Below are 20,413 nucleotides of genomic sequence, written 5' to 3'. Positions count from 1 at the left end.
TGAAAACAATATGTGTTGCTGGAAAAATTTCGCGGCCCATGGATCCCAAAGTAAATTCCATTTGCTGTTAAATGGACAAAGACAATATGTATTAAATAACAGATCGAAATGTATAATTTCAGTGTCTGAATTATATCAGAATCATCGTATCCGATATAGAAAACTACATTTAGGGGATTCACAAGACGTGTTAACCGTCGTAAAATCTTAAGGTTAACATCTTTTTTAATTAAAATGGTTTTAGGGGATTTCTAACTAAACCGAAATTCTTTTAAACTGATAAAGAATATATAATTAGCCAACCCCCCCAACCATTTTAACCGCTATTTTACATAAACAAGTGTTAAGCTTAAGATTTTACGACGGTTAACACGTCTTGTGAATCCCCTAATTGTGAAATAATCAGATGATCATGAGGACACAAAAACATTTTAAAATATGTTCACTAAAATTGTATTAATATTAAAATAATGATAAAATTTAAACGTTTTTAAGATAAGATATTAATTATTATTAAAAGGTAAATATTAACACAACTATTTTATTTATAATCCCAAATTAAGAATATAAAATCTCCCACACCAAAAAACTTACAATTGGGTAACGCCGCTTCGAATTTTTCGCAATTGAGCAATTGTCAAAAATCTGCTTTTTAATCAAAAAGTTGTTTATTGAAACTACCTTCTTTTTTTGTATCATGGTATATTCGAAATGAAATAAAATAAGATAAAATACCTTTTTAAGAAAACAAAGTGTGTATACTGAGAAAAAATTAAAATCATTCAACTATATTAATGGGCAAAGAATAGTTAAAAAAGTAACACTGTTTCACGTAAGGCAGTCAATATGGCGGAATTAGAGCGAGAAGTTGCCAACTGATAACACCTTGTATTATTGCATCATGGTTCATGTACTACTTTTTGTCAAATTTAACTGAGTGACTACCTACACACATATGTACACTATTTTGCTTTATTACTCAATTGTTAAGTTCAAAAGTTGGTCTTATTGCTCAACGAAAAATGAAATAAAGCAAATATGTGTTATTTCAAATTAAATTGGGAAATAACACGAATTTGCGTTATTTCCGTTTGTGTTATTTCTTCAACTCAAGCCATTGTACATCACCATAGAATAGACAGCCAAGCGGACTCTCTGAAATTTCGCAAGAGACAAGGCTATGACAGAGGTAAAGTCCTATCGTCTAGCAATATAGAGAAGCTAGGATCCTAGCTCCCTATGAGCCCTTTTCCCCAGAGATGACATAAACAATGTGATTGTTCTCGAAAACCAATTCAAATCAGAGCTCGGTAACAAGGCGACCTGGAGCAACTCCATTATGGAGTGGTATGTAGAAGCCAGTACCATGCAATGGTGCACTGACAACTCCAAACCACCAGACATTTGGGTGAGCATTTATGGTCCAAGGGTGAGGCTATACGTGCCCATAAGCAGATTCCCGAGTATCTTTCAAGCGCAGGTCTTCATCAACCGGTGTGCTTAGATTAACTTAGTTAAAGGTTATCGGAATGAAAAGATTCTAATTCTCAGCCGCAGTCAGGCGGCACTCTAGGTACTATCATCTTCGAAGTGAAATCATCCTTAGTCCTTGAGTGCATTGGGAACCTCAACGACCTAGCTGAATACAATAACGTACCACCACTGTGGGTGCTAGGTCCCGGCGAAATACAGGGGACCGAGATAATGGACGGCTTATGGACGGGACAGCGGCGGCCTCGGCTCCCGAGCCATTCCTTGCAACATGCCCACAAACAATTAGAGAAGAGCTTAGAAAAATACATATGTATAAGTCGGAGAGAACAATATTGAGCAGCACAATTGGGCTTCGCCAACCTAAAAGCTTACTGGTAGGAGGGGGGTGTACAATCTAAAAAGATGCAAACTTTTAATTAACCTCCCCAAAAAGTCCCTTAGAATAATTATAGGCTTAGGCACTGGACACTGCAGATTAAAAGGACATCTACATAAGCTCAGAGTTGTCAGACGATCTTTGTCGTTTCTGCGACACAACTTATACGTCTCCATTGCACCTATTCCTCGAATCTGATGCTGTAGCGTGGTGACGAATGAACTGCTTAGCCTCAATGGGGTCAGAAGGAGAGCACATGCATTCTCCTGGACTTCCTGGAATCTTTGGGAATCAAAGATGTGTTGTGATGAGTGGAGGGCAAATAGACCCAGTAGGTCGCTGTGCAAACCTCTTAAATGTGTCTATATACATTCTACTTCAGTAATTGAAATAATGACTATATTGCTATTAAAGCAGTGTTCTGTTCTTTTCTATACAACAGTTTTTTTCAAATATGCCACCAACACTATATGGGACCTTAGAGAATATAAAGGATATATAGCAAACTTGAGCAAGTTGTTTGAACATTCTTTTAAATGCATTTATGCAGCTCTCTAGTAGCATAATTTGGGTTAGGATTGCACTTCTATCACCACAATCAGTATTAATGCTAAAGTGGAGTAATCCTCCATATATGTTTGTATTGTATTTAATTTAATTCAATTTAATTTCATTCTTAAACAGGACTCAACAATATTTTTGAAATATGCAATGATATTTGTGCCTGTGGCTTATACATCAAAAATCCTGCCGCTGTTTCATGAATGGGAAGATACGTAAGTACATACCAACTTCTGCACCAATGTACATACATATGTATGTACATAAATATGTTGTAAAAATCGGCCATATCACTCATTCCACCGTTTAGTCAATAAGCACGTAGAGTATAGCGATCAATCGGTCCATCTCTTAATTTCTTCTTTTTCGCTTGTTCTAGACCAGGTATATTATAGCTCACTTCATATGTTGTTACACCAGTTATAAATAATTTAGTTAATTCATTGTGGAATTCTGTTCTATCCGGTTTAGAGATCATTCCATAAAGAACATCCTTAAAGCGATCTAGTTCTTTAATTCGATTGTAGTACGTACCATAAGTGGTCTCATAATATTTCATATTACTTTTTTCTTGAGCTGTTCTTAAAAACCGTCGGGACTCCTTCCTTGATTGAAAACAATTAGGCGAATAAGAAATCATGTACGTACTCTTTTCCAAATCCCTTAACATTTGTTCTATCGCTTTTGCGTCCACACAAGGCGATCGAAAAAACATGTTATACAATTCCTTCTTGCATTTTTCCAAGCGCTTTACAAAATGTTTATATTCCTCTACGCCAAATTTTGTTTTGGGCCATACTTTGCTTTTCACTTGCGCTCCATTGACCTGTAGTGGGCGCCAATAGTGGTTGCTGATGAGTGACTCATCACACTGTTCGATTTTTGTTGGCCCTTTAGCAAAAGGTGATTTCCTCTCTTTGTAATCCTGCCTGTATGTGCTAATATAATTTCCGCAGCATTCGAACATTCCGCAGTAAAATAAAATACAAATATTAATTTACATATGTACATAATAAAATAAAAAAACGATTTTTATTTTGATTTCCAGTTGTTAAAATATGGACAAACTAAAGTGTGTGATTTTTTTTTAATCTTTTTTTTTTTATTTTCCAGTGATTTGAAAAATGAACTTGTACAAGTGGTGTCGATGGATTTGGGACTGGAAAACGAGCTTTTTAATGAGTCTTTGCTTACAGACGTTTGGTTGGTCTCATTGGGCGGCATATTCGTTATGACCTGTATTTGGCTGTATACAACTTCGATATTTATAACGTTGATGGTGTGTGTTGCAGTGCTGTTTTCATTGGGATTAGCCTACTTTGTTTATACTCTTGTATTCAAAATGTCATTCTTTCCCTATATGAATTTGTTAGCTGTGGTCGTAATTATAGGTAAAGGATTATGCATGTGGTATGTAAATTAAAATAGCTTCTGATTTAATTCAAGGCATAGGTGCAGACAATGCATTCCTGTTTGTGAAAATTTGGCAATGCGTTATTGCAGAACGCTTCACAAAGGCAAACTCGAATCATGTGACGTCAGTTACCGATAGTGGTAGTGAGCATACGGAAACTTTACAAAATCTAATGGCGTCTACATTTCATCATTCGGCATTGTCAATGTTTGTATCTTCATTAACAACTGCAACCGCATTCTTTGCATCGTACACCAGCTCCATTACGGCGATAAAATGCTTTGGGTAAGTTAAGCTGAAATTAGTCATGAACGTAAACCTACCGGTACGTAGACCCGAGTCGGCTGCTGATACGATCTGTCTTACCAAAGCACCATGTAACTGAAAACTTAACACCGCAGAATTTTTCTGTAGTTGTAGCCCGTAGCGCAGAAATCTGCAGAATTTAGTTTTTTCCGTGTCAGCTGATTTCTTCCTTCGATAAATGGTTGCCACTTCGTCAGTTTTGCAGATGGTAAAAAAGTTCCTATTCATAATATGTGTAAATTATTTGAAATTTACTATTGCGTAAGGTTTTTTGTTGAAAACTAAGTAGTTTATATTTTGCTAAGATCTATTATAGCACGAAAAATTGTTGTTGATAACGTAAGTTTATGAAAAGGCATTGATAAGTGGCAACACTGTAGTAAGCAACACGGAGGGCTCCACTAATCGACAAAATTCTGCGTATACATAAAGCTTTAATTTTTGCAGCATGCATATACAGTGACGAGCAAAACTGTAACATGGTTTAACACTTTTTGTTTCAGCCACCGCTATATTTCCAAGTTCTAACGACTTTCATCCTTTTGTTGAATATTCTTGTTGGTACATCCCTACTCCCTCTCTCATAATGATTTGAAGTCAATACAACAACAATAAAAAAATCAGCAGACAAAAATGTAAATTAAGGCAGATGTTACAGTTTTGCACTCATATATTTTAAAGAGCTTTTAACAATTTCCACGAAAAAAAAGAACTACTAACACAATGTTCAGTACTCTTTTGCCTGTTTCAGTTCCTGGATGTGATTTGGCATACCTTATTTGTATCTCTGTAAAAATTCTGGAGGTATATCCTTAGTTTGCTTTCACTGCTCATGTACTCGATTTTACGGACTTTGATACTTATTAAGCTGTGCTTTTAGTTGATTTCGCAAATTCTCGATGAGATTCAAGTCCGCGGTTTGTGGAGGTCATTTCAAATTAGCAAATTTTTGCTTTTGTATCCAGTCTTTGCGAAGATATGCAGTATGTTTTGGGTGATTTTTCAGCAGAAACTCTCATTTTTCGACTACATCTTGCAAATTTTGTTGAAATATGAACAGATACTGTTCCTTACGCATAATGCGTACTAACGGACCAACAAAATTTTTGAAATACAACCCCAAACAATTAAGATCCTACCACTGTGATTCACAGTTTGCAGTACATGATGCGCTTAGGCTTAATTTGGGTCTTTAAACCAATACCATGCCCGGCCATCTGATTGAAAGCGATTAATTTAGTCTTGTCCGACCAAATAACATTCAATTGAAACTTAAAAATATGTTTTTTATTGCATTCTGAACGGCCTAACATGTCCCAATAGGCAACGGTTCGGTTTTCGTGCGATGCAGCGAAATGCTGCCACACTCGCACATGTATTTTGATCAAAATGATCTTTTGATCTTTTATTATGCCTTAGTGTTCAATTTGGCAATTCTTCGCCTCGCTGTCTACTGATTTGCATTCAATTTTAATACCTTAAGCGCTTCTGTAATAGTGGCTGCATCGGTACTTGTTGCTAAGTTCACAAGATATCGTACCGTAATATTTTTTAACAGACTTCCTTTGCCCTTGGGAACACTTTAGGCTATATTTTTTCCAACTCTTAACATTTTTAAGTACCAAATTCCAAAATTTTTTGCCACTTTTCGTGCGTTTCCGCCTTTCCGCAGTAAATCTATTATTTACATTTAGGGTTCCTGATTAACTATGTTATTTACTGGTGATCACTTCTTCAATAAATTACAATATAGAAAGAAGTCATCTGACTTCCAACTAAGTAAAAGATAACTGTCAAATGCAAAACTGAGAGTGATTGCAAAACTGTAACATCTGCCTTAATTTACATTTTGGTCTGCTGGTTTTTTTATTGTTGTTGTATTGACTTCAAATCATTATGAGAGAGGGAGTAGGGACGTACCAAGAAGAATATTCAACAAAAGGATGAAAGTCGTTAGAACTTGGAAATATAGCGGTGGCTGAAACAAAAAGTGTTAAACCATGTTACAGTTTTGATCGTCACTGTACATACATACTAGGGTGCTTTTTTTTTTGCGACTATTTTTTTTTTTCGGTCCCATCGTGAAATTTTGTTGGAAATACCCAAAAAAAAAATCCCCTGAAAGTTTGAGCCCTTAATATTAATTTTAAGTACTCGGCCAAGGCGTGTGAAGATTTTCCATTTAAAATACACGGGAACTTTGATTTTTTTTTTTAAATTTCTATAGCTCAGCGGCATTTAATGGTATCACCTTGTCCAAAATGGGGATTTTCTCAGCATTAAATGCTCTACAAAAGTGCCCACTGCGGCGAAGTCGTAACTCACACCGGCGAGGTAGTACGGGCCACTAAACCTGATTTTTTCATGAAATTTACGTTTTTTCGCATTTATCTCGTAAATGACGAGAGCTATAGAAAAAATGTAAATGAGAAACTTGTAGGAAATTTTATTTCCTACAAAAAAGCTCATTAGGGCTTAATCGCTAACTTCAATACTGCTTGAGATATTTCAATTTTAAGTTTATGAAGTTCTAAATTTTTATCAAAAATCACGTAAAATTATAAAAAATATTCATCTTAAAAAAAAAGGTAATTAGTTAAAAAAGTAGTGATAAATAAAAAAAGAACAATATTTTTTATAATTTTACGTGATTTTTGATAAAAATTTAAAATTTAATTTGTCAGTCCTTGCCTGGTGCCACTTTAGGGCATGCTCAGGACTTCGCAACACGCGTGATTGGGCGAGGGACTATGTTGGTCCCTGCTGTGCTGCCCAGTCGTATATCTCCCCCGCAACGCCGCCAACCACCACCATAAGGCAGCACCCCCTTTTGCAGCACATACAGCAGGGAGCCGGCAGGCAGCACAACTCCATAACACCACACATCACAATTGGTCTCCCAAGGCACACAGAGGTGCTACAATTAAACTGTAACAGACTTCATAGCAAGAAACGAAGTGGCACGGCAATCCAACCTTGTTGAATTGCGCCGGATACAACGTGCACCGTCGAGATCGCGAGCAAGACAATGGTGGAGGCTTAGCGTTCATCACGCACCATACCGCAGGGATACCATCCTAGAATGTCAGGGTATTGCTATCCGATCAGGCGATGTTGAGCTCGAAATATTTAACTTATATATATCCCCTGTCACCAGCTGCTCGGCAGGGTATCACCCTGAAATAGGTGCGCTACTCAGAGGTGAAAACCGTATGGTAGTTGGCGACTTTAACGCGCACCATGTTCTTTGGCACTCAAGCCTCTTAAATGATCGTAGGGGAACACATCTGGCTGATCAAATAGACGCACCGACCAGGATTATGGGCAGCTGCTGCAGTTCGCCAGATCTAACAGTTGTCAGCACTGGTCTGATAAACAGCGTATGATAGAGACCTATGCTGACCCTAGCATCAGACCATCTGCCAGTAGTCATCTCGATTGATAAACCTGCCGACTTTGCTTCCGCGGATCACCGGACCTATGTCAACTTTTCCACTGATTGGAAAGGCTTCGCGGATGTTACTGAAAGCGCCTTCACAGCACTACCCATAACAATCGACTTTCGCGTAGGTGCTGCAGGTCGCTTCATCCCAGCAGGATGTATTACAGATCCGCGTCCGAACTTTCCTACTGAAGCGGCTGTTCTAGCCGATGAGCGTGACAACCTTCGTTAGGCCGATCCCGGAAATCCCCGTACCAGGGATCTCAATTCGGAGATTCGGCAACTTGTGAACGTACATAAGCGGAAGAAATTGGAAGAGCATCTGAAGTCCTGCAACTTCGCCTCTGTTGTGAATAAGATTTGGCCAACCGTGAAGTCATTGTCCACCCCGGCGAAGCGTGACGACAGAGTTTAAATAGACTTTGGTGACCACGCTTCGTCGGACCCGGAGCGTTGCGCGAGCTATTATAGCCGGCAGTTCATTCTGCATCCTCCGGTGGATAAAGCCAAACGTAGAGTGACCAGAAGGCTGCACAAAATGCCAAAACCTAGTGCGTCTGTTGTTTTCACCAGCAGTGAGTCAAGGGTAGCCATCGGAAGGCGACAGCCTCCAAAGCCATTGGACCCGACGAAATATGCATGTTGATGCTGAATACTTTGGGTCCGGCGTGAGTAGCGTACCTAACGGAGGTCCTCAATTTGTCAACAGGCACTTTCGTCATTCCAGAAATCTGGAAGATGGGAACAGTGGTCCCACTGCTCAAACCGGGGAAACCAGCCGACAAAGAAGAGTCTCATCGTCCGATAACCCTCCTTTCCCTGGTAGCGAAGATACTAGAGGCCTTACTACTGCCCTATTTCGCGAACCACCTAACCCCAGCGAAGCATCAGCATGAATTCCGTAAAGTGTACAGCACATCAACAGCATTTAACGCCAGATAAACATCCAGATAACTCGTGGCCTTAACCGAAACCGCCTCTGTGAGAGAACTATTCTAGTAGCGTTGGACGTGTCCAAGGCGTTCGACACTGTCAGTCATTCAACGCTGCTAGAAGACATAGAGGCCTCCTCACTCCCACAGGGACTCAAACGGTGGTCGGCGAGTTACCTGAGTGGTCGACACTCGTCAGTAATTTTTAGGGACAAAACCAGCAAGCTAAGAAAATTTAAACAGGGGGTACCACAGGGCGGTGTCCTCCCACCAGAGGGTGTCAATATTGGCTCTTATGCTGACGATTGTTCGATCATGGCATCTGGGAATGGAACTGATGACTTGTGGTCGAAAGTAAACGGTTATCTCGCCGAACTTTCTCGCTTCTTCACTGCAAGGAGTCTTGCCCTATCCTCTGCGAAATCCTCGGCACCTATTCACCACCTGGATGAAGGAAGTCAGACTGCAACGGGGTATTCACTTTGATGGCGTAACAATACCGACGGTGAATAACCCGAAAACCTCGGAGTTATCTTCCACTTCTCTTATCTTCTGCTCTCCTTCTCGGCGCATACAACCGCAATTGTCAACAAAGGACAGAGCCGCAACAACGTCCTCAAGTCGCTGGCCGGCAGCACTTGGGGCAAAGATAAAGAAACGTTGTTGGCAACATACAAGGCAATTGGCCGGCCGGTTCAAATCTATGCAGCGCCCTTGTCGTCGCCTGGGACTAGCAGCACGCAGGGGATGAAGCTACAGATCTGCCAGAATACGGCATTACGAACTGCGACCGGACGAACTGACGTTCGTTTTGCCTATCGTTCGTGATACAGAATAAGGCCCTTAATTTTTAAATTATATTGCTGGCAAACGTCAACTGCCTCTCAATGGTTTTACCTTGATTTCATATATCAATTTTGAATAAATATTGATGAATTCCTTAGCCACACTGCTCAAAAAATCTGAAAGTCCGGTACATAAACAATATAAATTCAAGGCCGTATTTAAGAAAGGTCGCCTAACTAACAGTAAAAACAAAAAAAAAATACAAGTAAAACGAATGAAAGAGGAAGACATCAGCTGGTGTAATACCACCATGTATCAATTCGCCTTGGTTCAGAAGTCTTGAGAAAAAGTATAAACAATATTTGACAATTTAGAGACCAAATAATTCGAACAAAATCAAATCAGCTGCTCAAATAATACTATCTGTTCAATATGCCGTCATATAGGGAAAAGTAGTTTGCTTCCATAAATTGCAGGCATATGAGTTTGATTTTGTTGCTGGCAGATTATTGCTGGTGACTACTTACATACATATACAGTAGGAATGAGACGTTTTAACAAGTTTTGCCTATTTTCCTTTGGTTTATTTAGTGTTTATTTATTATTTATAAAAGTATAACTCACTATTTAACAAAATCCACGTTCAACAGGCTATATATCGTCGTCTCAGAAAACGGATGTCGAATGTTACAAAACACGGTTTTGAGAAAATTGACTTTGAAGTTTAATGTCGAATTAATCCGAAACTGTACGGTAGATTTTTGTAACTTTTGAAGGAGACGTAGTTGGTGTTATTAGTTTTGATTTCCCATATTTTTACATTTAATATCTCTTAACGTTAATGAGAAAATTTACTTTTCATTCCGTATACATTTGTCGTAAGTAGCGTTTACTCACCACTTTGTTTTGTCCACAGAACATACGACAATAGTAAAGTATCTATTTCAACGACGATGGTATAATTTGATGAAAAAAACAGACATATTTATTAAATAATGATTACTTATTAGAAAAAACATAACAAAAACATAATCATGTATTTAATAAAAAAAATCTGTACATCTCTTATGCTGTAAATATGTTACGAACATACGTTTTCTTTATATAAAAACAATACTTAAATTCAGTCTTTTGTACATTTTTATCTCTTTCATTTCATTGGAGACAGTGCAAGCTAAAATTTAAAAATTTAAAATTTTAAAATTAGTTACTTAGTTTAATTTTCAATTTTAATTGTATCGTTATAGTCGTAAGTTCAAAGTTTTGCGATACATACGACAAATGTTTTATGATTAAAAAAAGATTACATTTGTATGGGAATTTGTCGTATGTGCCACATACGACAAACGTTTTATGATTAAAAAAAAGGTACGTTTGTATGGGAATTTGTCGTATGTGACGCATTTTCAGCACATACAACAAAAGGCATACCCAATCATTAATATTATGTAACATACGACAAAATGCGCACGAAATATCTCAAAAACTAATGGAGATATAGAAAAATGGATTGCAGAAATCGAAAGAGCATGTCCAACTTAGTAATTCTGCATCAAAATCCCAAAATCGTGATTTTGCACATTCGTCATCCGTTTTCTGAGGCGACGATATGTACATAAGGGTATACCAAACTTTTGTCTTATAATTCTGACTAAAAAGTTTTAAATTATGATCAAACGTTGTAGAATTTTTCTAATTTTTGTACAAAGTTTGCAATTTGCACCTCTATTCTGCAACTCTTTCGTATTCGAATTTTGCTACGAATCGTAGAAATATTATGCTGCAATCCAAATCGTATTTTCGAATTACGAATAACGAAAATTCGGGTTCTAGAATAAGGGAGTTGGACTTACATACATGGTGGTTGTTAGATAGTGAGATATACTTTTACAAAAATTAATTAATCATTAAATAAACGAAAAAAAAATAGCCAAATTTTGTTAAACCATCGCGTGCCTATTTATTTTTGTATGTTTTTGATTGCATTATAAAATATTTTCTTAAAATTACAGTGTCTTTGCGGGAACTGTAGCTATTACTAATTATTTGCTTATGATAACTTGGCTACCTGCTGTCGTGTGCATAATGGAACGTCTCTCTGCCTGTACGGTCTGCAATAGTAAGCTTCCCTTGCAGAAATTATTGCTCATGTTCAACAAGTCAATTACAAAGTCCTGTCAACTATTTGAGGCAATTATTACAAGGGCTGTGATGAATTACGCAACAATTTGGATATGCTTATTTGGTAAAATTATACAAAAATATTGAAAATAGTACGAGGGGCATTAAATAAGTCTTTAGACTAGCTAAGATAAGAAAAAAAGCATTTTGTTTGTAAAATGCTTTTATTGTTTTTCCCTCAGTGAAGTGACACAAGTTCATCGATGCACTGTTGCTGTGCTAATCCATGGCGAAGCGCCCCAGTAGATAATTTTAGGAGTTAAAAGCCCTTCGTAAAAGTCGAGCGGACTTCCACTTTGCCTTCCTTTTGCTTTTTTATGGAGTGGCACAAATTGAAGGACCTCTGCTTTCACTGCCCAAGGAAGGGCTTCCAGAACGGCTTTTGTATGACGTACCCCAGAAGGCCTTTCGAGGAGTCCATCTCAAGTTGCTTCTTTATTTAAAAAAAAAAAAATCATATTCTAAGGTATTTATTTATTAAGGTTCGCATAAAATATGTTTTATTGCAAATTTTAAATGTAAGTATATAATTTTTCCGTATCGAGTGGGTTGCTTTCGTCCGTCGTAATTTTTCGCTGAATTCTTCCACTTTCGTCAGCGAGTCCGTTTTATTGATTAAATATCTTAAAAAGTTTAAAAGAGTAAAGTGTTGCACGATAGAATTTATTTGTTTACTTTGAGCCAGCTGATTTTAAACATCGAAATTTGGCATTTTAGTGCGGCAACACCCTTTTCGAGTTCCAATGTATTCTTTGATGGGAATTTTTTCTTATTCGTATTCGTGGATTCTCTTCGATGGATTCTACGATAGGGCGAAATATAAACTTATATTCGCGTAAATGAAAAAAAGAGTCCTTCTAGAAGACATCGAGGGGAAACACTTTTTCAGCCCTTCTTGGGTACGCCTTTTAGGTTGGTTTCATTTAAGAAGGCCTACCTAAATTATCTTTTGGGGCGCTGTAATCAAACGTTCTTAGTATATTATGCTAAAAAATTTTAAATCTTACATCGATTGACACTAGTGTTGCTTATTTAATGCTCCCGTACGTAAATAATACTTGCATATATATTTTATTTTATTATATTTTATAGGCGCGATAGGATTATGTAGCGCAATTATTGTATTATATGTGCCTGGCCTACAGTTGCCTGATAGTTCCCATTTTCAACTGTTCTCAAGTAGTCATCCTTTCGAAATTTATAATAGCAAAATGAAAAATGAGTTTTGGTTTGAGAAATCGATGTCGGTAAGTACTGAAAGTATCCTTTAATTACTAAATACGTACATGGTTGCATGTGTATTTATGTACATATGTACTTAATAATAAACTTTCTAATTTAAGGCCTATGAAAATTTTAAATTACCACTACGCTTCGTGTGGGGTATCCAGCAAGTTGACGACGGTGATTACACTGATCCCTATTCTCGTGGAAACTTATATTATGACAATAATTTTAATATATCAACTAAGGCTGCACAAATCTGGCTGTTAAATTTTTGCAAGAAAATAAGACAACAACCATTTTATGAAGTTACATTTGGATCGTTGCTGTCAAATTGCTTTATTGAGAATTTCATTTCATTAATGGAGCGCATGTGAGTTTGATTAGTCAACATTAGCGGACGATACAAACTTTTGCCATTTTATAAAATTTTTTCCTATTATTTTCCAAATGAAATGTCAAAATTGTGCTCTCTCCTTGCATGTTTTTTTTTTCCAAACGAACGAGATTTGGTAACAACTTGTACAAGTCCGTTGCGTAGCAAACAGAACTATTATGGAAGTAGATCAGACGATTAAAAACCTGATAGAAATTTGAGTTCTTTAGGTGCAAATTTTTTTTTAATTCTGTTTTTGATTGAATGCTGTAACTAACTTAATGCTGTAGTAGTTGCTACTAATTCGTATTAGGATTTTAGTGGGTAACCTACCTCATTTTATACAAAGCTGGATTTGGGAAAAAATTACTTAAGCCCTTTATTTGTTAAGGTAAGGCACTCTCATGATAGGCGGCATTTTCTCTAGCCATTATTCCACAATGCCTGGAGTTCCAGGTTACCAAATCCCATTTTTACCACAACGGCGATTTAGGCTGTTTTGCAACTGGTCGATGGGCGGTTTTGCAAAAACACCGACGATAACAAGTTAAATTATTGCGGTTTGTTATTGAAATCCTAATGAGTTTTAATCATATCCTTTTTATAAGGATGCAATTACAAATTAAGTCATATCTCTCTAATAAACTCATATCTAAAAAAAAAATTAATTCCAGGTGCATAGATGGAATGGACAATTCGGATCGTACACCATGTTGTGATGTATCAAAGTTTCCCTTTGAGCCTCACGTTTTTGACACCTGCTTGCCGGAAAGCATGTCCTTACTCTATGCGACACCGCGTATATATTACACACCTGGGGTGGCTGGACCTAGATTTCTGGCGGAGAAGAATAGCCTTGGCTCGTCACATGGCCACCACGACAAAACTATAAAAAATGTGTCTCAAAATCGAATTGTGGCTCCACCAAAAGTGAAAGCTTTGGTCATCGAATTCGAATCGAATGTCGCATACACCACGGCCTACAATGACGTAAGAAAATTTGTTCAAGCAGTCGACCAGTGGCTAGCAGATGAGTTGAAAACAGCACCACCCGAAATGCAGGGCGGCTGGTTTACGAGCGAACTCAAATTCTTCGACACACAGAACACACTGAGTCACGACACTTTGGTAGCGATTATTGTGGCAATGAGTGCTTCGCTCTTTGTTTTACTACTGGTTACCTTGAATGTTTTAGTATCCCTATATGCCGTTATAACTGTCTTGCTTACAATCTTTACGACGGTATCAATACTAATATTGGTTGGTTGGAAGCTAAACGTATTGGAGAGTATTACTGTAAGTACGGCGATTGGATTAGCGGTAGACTTTAGCCTACACTATGGTATACATTATCGCATGTCGCCGACGAGCGAACGCCTGGCTGCTAGTCAATTCACCTTGTCGCGGATTGTAGGACCAATGTCGATGGCAGCAATTACTACAGGTGTGGCTGGTGCTTTAATGCTGGCCTCCAATGTACTGCCGTATATACAGATTGGTTTGTTCTTAGTTATTGTAATGATTGTTAGCTGGTTGTACGGAACGTTTTTCCTTATGAGTCTGTTAAGGACAGCTGGTCCGCAGTATGGTTTCATGCAGTTCAGTTACCCTTTAATAAGTAAAGGGTCGGCAAATAGTGGCAATAAATATTATGAAAGGTAAGTATTCGCTTATACATGTCAAATAATAATTGTGAATAAGATATACTTAGTTGATTTCCAATTCATGCAAACCTGTGCTTATTTAACTACTTGTGTAAAATTCCAGAAAACAAAGCCAAGTTATTGCTAGCGAGCAATTACTTACACCATCAAGTTCGGCAATCGGCGAATTAATCAGTTCGGAAACACATGAGCTCGAGTCGCTCACATCGAGTTCGTTGATTAAGACGATTTCTGGTACAGAAAGCTCGCATCCACTGAGTGTAGATTTCGAACATTCTTTTAATAATAAGCCTGCCAATACCAATGCCAACATATCATCCGCCATTGATCGCAAAGGTCCGTCTATCGAAAGCTCAATATCTGAGTTACATGCCACAAACTGAGATACCTATATTTGTACATATATGTGTAATTAAGTATTTTTTATTACACCGTGCGACAGTACACTTTACACACAAAAAAAAAAAAACAATATACATATTCGCAAAACTGGGGGCCAAAGACTAATGGCGTATTCTTTTCTACAAAAAATATTGCCTTTTCATTGCCTTCTCCGTAGTACTTGTGCGTGGAGGGCACGGAAAATGCAAAATTTGTCGGTAGAAAAGAAAACGCCACCATAATCATAGTATATACGACCACATCCTCGAATTTTGACCTAAATTTATTAGCTTAAAAATATAAAAATGTTTTAAAAGGCATTTTCAATACCTATTCGTTCTTGTGACCCAAGTTTTTTAATTTTACAGTATTTACACTAAACTTTTACAAAAATTTTTGTGAATTAATCATATCTTTGCAATTTCAAAGTTCTTTAAAAAATCCCGACGTCAGCCAACCCGACCAACGTACACGAGAATGCATCCCTTACTTCGAATTGGCAACGTCAAATTTATCCCTCTTATACATTTTTTGCCCCTGTTCCACGCCATGAAAATTTCTGCGCTAACGTGTCTTCAAACAATGATCGCCACGAGCTTATTATAAATTTACCGTACGACTTCTCTCCATTGGTGCAAATTTAATTAACCTGAATACAAATATAGGTATATTAATACAAATATGTATATATTAATGGAAACATAGGAAATTCAAAATTAATTAAAGTGTCTGCTTGTAGTAAATTGTATTGAGAAATGAAATGCTTTAGGAAAATACACAAAAGCTGCACTCACAAATTTTTTAAATACTTAAAAACCACCGTGCCAGACGAGTGGTAAAGTAAGACAGTCTCTTGGGACGTCATATATATTATCTGCTTCATTACAAGCACGATATGAATTAATTTCTGCTGCTTTAGGAGTCAGTCAGTTATTTTGTTAAATATATGTATATATTTATTTATACTTACTTGTGATGTTTTGTATGGTTCCTTAAGAATTTTGATCCAACTGTGTGAGTTGTGCTATTTGTGTGATAAGGATAGTCAGTTTATTATTTTAAATTATTTATCATGCAAAGGAGTTTCAATACTTACTCTGATTTTTTATGTGATTCCTTAAAATTTCCAATTATTGTATTAACACTTACTTGCAACAAAACGTTTTACTTTTTAATTATAGAAAATTTCTTACAAAATGTTTACTAAATCAATGCCTCCTTCTATATACTTTTAAGAGACTCTTAGGTGAAACTATCGTAAAACTCGTAACATCCGCTAACGTGCGTTTCTTGGTCGGGTGGGAGAAAGGAAAACTAAAAACGCAGTTTTACTATGTTCGGCCCCTAGTTTCGTGAACATATTGATTTTTTTTGGATTTTTGTGGTTTTGTGGCACGGTATTATTTATAATACACTAGCTACTCATAATTCTACACATACAGTCTTATATACGTATCGTTACCGTAATATAAAAGGCCTACATTTAACAATTCTGCTACTCTGTATACATACATACATATTACCAAAAACGCAGAGTAAACATTTAAGTTCTTTAGCCGCGATTTTCTTTGGAAAAAAAGTTTTTATTGAAGACTGTGCCGAATTCACTGCGTGAGCATTGCTTTTAAAATGCTATTAGTTTTACTACGGATTATTTACGGATTTTATGTATACCGACTTTTTATAAAGCTTGACTTGGAAATGAGATGAGGTAAGGACTTAAGGAGGCTATGCTTATTTGCACTTTTTTTTTGCAAGCCGATGTGAAAGTTTCAAGAAAAAATTAAAAAATTTACGTTCATAATATGAACATTTTAAAATTTATTATGTCTGGTTTTTATTGCGCTCATAAATATACAAGTTTGCATAGTTCGAAGCAGCAAATCATTCCAGGGTTGAGCTAACGATATAGGCAAATCTAAAAAAAAACAGGTACGCTTTCAAAAAAGTCGATTTTTTTAATTTGTGGGCACACCTATGTTTTATATATGATTCTATTCGTAAGCTTTTAATAAATCGATAAATATAAGTGTAATTCATTTTCATCAAGTGCTTCAAAAGTTAGGCGAGGAATAAGCATTTACGTAGAGCGCTGAAATAGAAAAACAGAAGAATAAGTTGAGTTCAAATTACGCTGTGCAAGTTGAAAATTTTAGCAAAGATTTTGAAAGTTGAACTCACTTAATTGGGACGTAATAAATGCAATGCCATCCCCCGTTTTACCAGATTGGCTACGGTTTTCGAGATAACGGTACTTGAAAATTTGGTTAAATCTTAACTATTTTATAAATAACTCGCTCAGTTTTAAGTTAATTTATTAAAATTTTGCACGTGGCTATTTTTTAATATTTCCTTAACTAATTCTGAAGGTCATCGACAAAGGCTCACTTTAACAAATAGTTTCTATACAACTGATTATTCAGATATTTGGTTTGGCCTCTTATCTTCATCATAAAGACAAAGTAACATAATTTATTATGAATAAAAATAGTACTCAATTTCTTACCTGCTTAACAACCAGTTGTATGGGAGCTACATTTTATAGTGAACCGATTTCGATGATTTAGAATGGAATAGTTAAGGTCATATAAGGAATATTAAAAAACGGTCACGTGCAAAATTTTAGTAAAATAACTTCAAAACTGAGGGATTTATTTAAAAAATAGCTAAAAGTTAAGCAAAATTTCAAGTACTGCTATACTGATTAAAAGTTGGTTTATTCTGAAAGCACATCTATTATTAAGGCATCAAATTATTCGTAATTGCTTGTAGAATACAATATATATTTAAAAAGTTTTTAAAGTGAAATGCTCAAAAACTATACGCGATAAACCAGAAAATTTTGAAAATTTTTGAAAGGTAGGGTTACACATTCGGAGTTACATGGCATTTAGTTATTTTATAAAGCACACTTTAGTTACCCTGCCAGCAATTGCGGAAGTTACTAATTCGACACGACATTTCTGTAAGAGTCATCGCCGCAAACTTTTCACAATATATGCAAAAATTTTTATTCTAATATTTTTTCGCTAATTTTGTATAAAAATTACGTTCATTCAACAACAAAAAACATAAAAACAAAATTCCTAAACTTTGTGCGAAACTCGCGAAAATTCAGCAAATTTGCATAAAAATGTTAAATTTTTTAATCAGATTTTTTAGAATTTTTTCGAGTATGCAGTTTTGCAGCCCATTAAATGTTAGTTAAAAAATTCAAGTTCGGAGTTAGTCAAAAATCGCGATGATATTTGAGAATTTTTATTGTTGAAGGTGTTTTGCATTTTTTCTATATGAAGCATTTTCGAGAACAATGTTTTTGTATGGAAGAGGCTGCGTGAAAAAAAAATTGCCAAAAATCAACGGTACAATCACACCACAAGAACATACCTTGTCAATCAGTTGACACCAAAACTTATGTATACCGCAGTAGATGCAGGTTTAACGGTGGAACAATTTAAAAGATTTTTAGTGCCCAAAATTTAGAATCCATGCGCGATAGTCAAACCCAAGAAGGAAATACAGTGGGCTAAACCCTGATTATAACATTTCATTTTGACATTCTTGCCACTACACGCAACATTGTACCTGCTCTGCCCGAAGACGTCAGGGCAAGTGCATCCTAACCTTTTAATAAAAACAAAAAGTGTTTTTACAAACTACTAAAGATAGTCGATTGACTCACATTTTTGTACAATTTCCTTTATTTAGGAGCTTGGATAATGCAAAGTAATTTGAAGTTAGCTAAAACAACATAAACACAACTATGTACATATTTATAAAAATGTGATGTTATTATTCACATAGTACATACATATATGATGTACATATAAGTTTGTAAAATTTCTATTGCAGTTTAGAAGTTAATTTTAAAATTTGTTAATGCTTTAAAACATAGTTGTCAATAACAAGAACAAATTCAGGAATAGTTGCAAAATATTTGCACACATACATATACATGTGTACATATGTATACCTGCGAAGCATTATAAGTGTGTACTTACAAACATACACTTTTTTCAATACTCCGTGATCTAGTGAAATTTTCGAGGATAATTTGGCATGAGAATGCAAATGAAAAAGGCTTTAACCAACGTATTATTTTGAAGCCCTTTCTAACATATCTGGCTTTGAATATTTTGGTTTGACTTCACACAAAAGCAATTGGAATGCTTAGTAAGGAGTGTGCTTTTTTTTTGTAAAATTTCTAACTGTTGGTCAGTGCGTGTACATATATTTACCTGTTAGCTGATATTTGATTGGCTAATGTTAAACCAGCTAGCTCGAACCCTTTAAACTAAGTTAAAACCATAGCCACATTCAACCGTGCATTGAAAAACCGACCCTAAGTCACATAGTTCAGATTTTTTTGTTTTCAATATTTAATTTTTTACAAGATATGCATTTACATATTAACTTATAACTAACGGGACAGCAAAAATATATTTTTTTCAAGATACCTGAAAGCGATTTAACTTAAAAGTTGCTTGCTTCACATGTAAAAAATTCAAAAAAATAACTTTAGTAATAATGATGACCACGTACATAGATGCAATATAAAACATAGCCATGTATATGTACTTAGAATACAAATAAATAAAATTAAACTGTAGTTAGGATAGAAATTACAAAAAAAAAAAAAAAACACAGCTATTTACACATATTAGTACATAAGTTAAATATACGTTTTGTATGTAAAGTGTATGTATAAATAATGACATTAAGTAGGGATAAATTAAAATGAAGCACTTTTGGCTATGAATAACATGTACGTACATAAACTATTTTGTAGTTACCATGCAAACCAAAGTTGCCAAAATCTTAACGGAATCTTTAAGAATTCTGCTTCACAGCACAACATTATTGTCATTACTTTATCGATTTTCTTTCGAAATTTCGTAAAAGAATCTGAGTGTTCACAGTACGTACCATGATAAAAACATTACAAGGTAAAATCATTGAGAGGCAGTCTGACGTTTGCCAACAATATAATTTTAAAATTCGAGCTCAGGCTCACACACACACATTCTCATTTTTAATCTCAAACAACAACAATTGTGAACAATTTCATTTTTTTATTTTCAATTTTATATGATTTTAAAATGTTTGCAAACGTCAGAAAAAAATCGTGGCCGACGAATTGAGAGAATGGTTTTACCTTCTAATGTTTTTATCATGGTACGTACACTTCATCTTAAAAAATTTGTGAAAAAAATCGGAAAAGGAAATACTGCGCCCGAATCGCGGCATTCGTGATCGAGTGATTACTCGTTTCGTTT

At 35.9% G+C, this 20,413-nt stretch overlaps 2 protein-coding genes across 4 annotated transcripts in view; one reads left to right on the top strand and one right to left on the bottom strand.

The window, feature by feature from the left end:
* The window catches only part of LOC118736868 (protein dispatched), a 33,015-nt gene extending 17,547 nt beyond the window's left edge, over positions 1-15,468 (top strand). For all 3 annotated transcript variants that reach the window (XM_036466965.1, XM_036466964.1, XM_036466963.1), the window contains 8 exons: positions 2,555-2,646; positions 3,545-3,822; positions 3,878-4,130; positions 11,324-11,556; positions 12,585-12,739; positions 12,836-13,089; positions 13,767-14,750; positions 14,860-15,468. In XM_036466965.1, coding sequence (XP_036322858.1) covers positions 2,555-2,646; positions 3,545-3,822; positions 3,878-4,130; positions 11,324-11,556; positions 12,585-12,739; positions 12,836-13,089; positions 13,767-14,750; positions 14,860-15,139 — 2,529 coding nt within the window. In that variant the 3' untranslated portion in view covers positions 15,140-15,468. The remainder of the gene's footprint in view (positions 1-2,554; positions 2,647-3,544; positions 3,823-3,877; positions 4,131-11,323; positions 11,557-12,584; positions 12,740-12,835; positions 13,090-13,766; positions 14,751-14,859) is intronic.
* On the bottom strand, positions 2,605-3,399 carry LOC118736869. Its single transcript, XM_036466966.1, has one exon. The coding sequence runs from the start codon at positions 3,396-3,398 to the stop codon at positions 2,742-2,744; it is 657 nt and encodes a 218-aa protein (XP_036322859.1). The 5' UTR covers position 3,399; the 3' UTR covers positions 2,605-2,741.
* Positions 15,469-20,413: the final 4,945 nt, after the last annotated feature.

Source organism: Rhagoletis pomonella, unplaced genomic scaffold (assembly GCF_013731165.1).
Source record: "Rhagoletis pomonella isolate Grant_MI unplaced genomic scaffold, Rhpom_1.0 Rhpom_scaffold_00004, whole genome shotgun sequence".
In the NCBI taxonomy this organism is placed as follows: Eukaryota; Metazoa; Arthropoda; class Insecta; order Diptera; family Tephritidae; genus Rhagoletis; species Rhagoletis pomonella.
The sequence above is the reverse complement of the archived record's forward strand: the minus strand, read 5'-3'. Positions and strand labels throughout refer to the sequence as shown.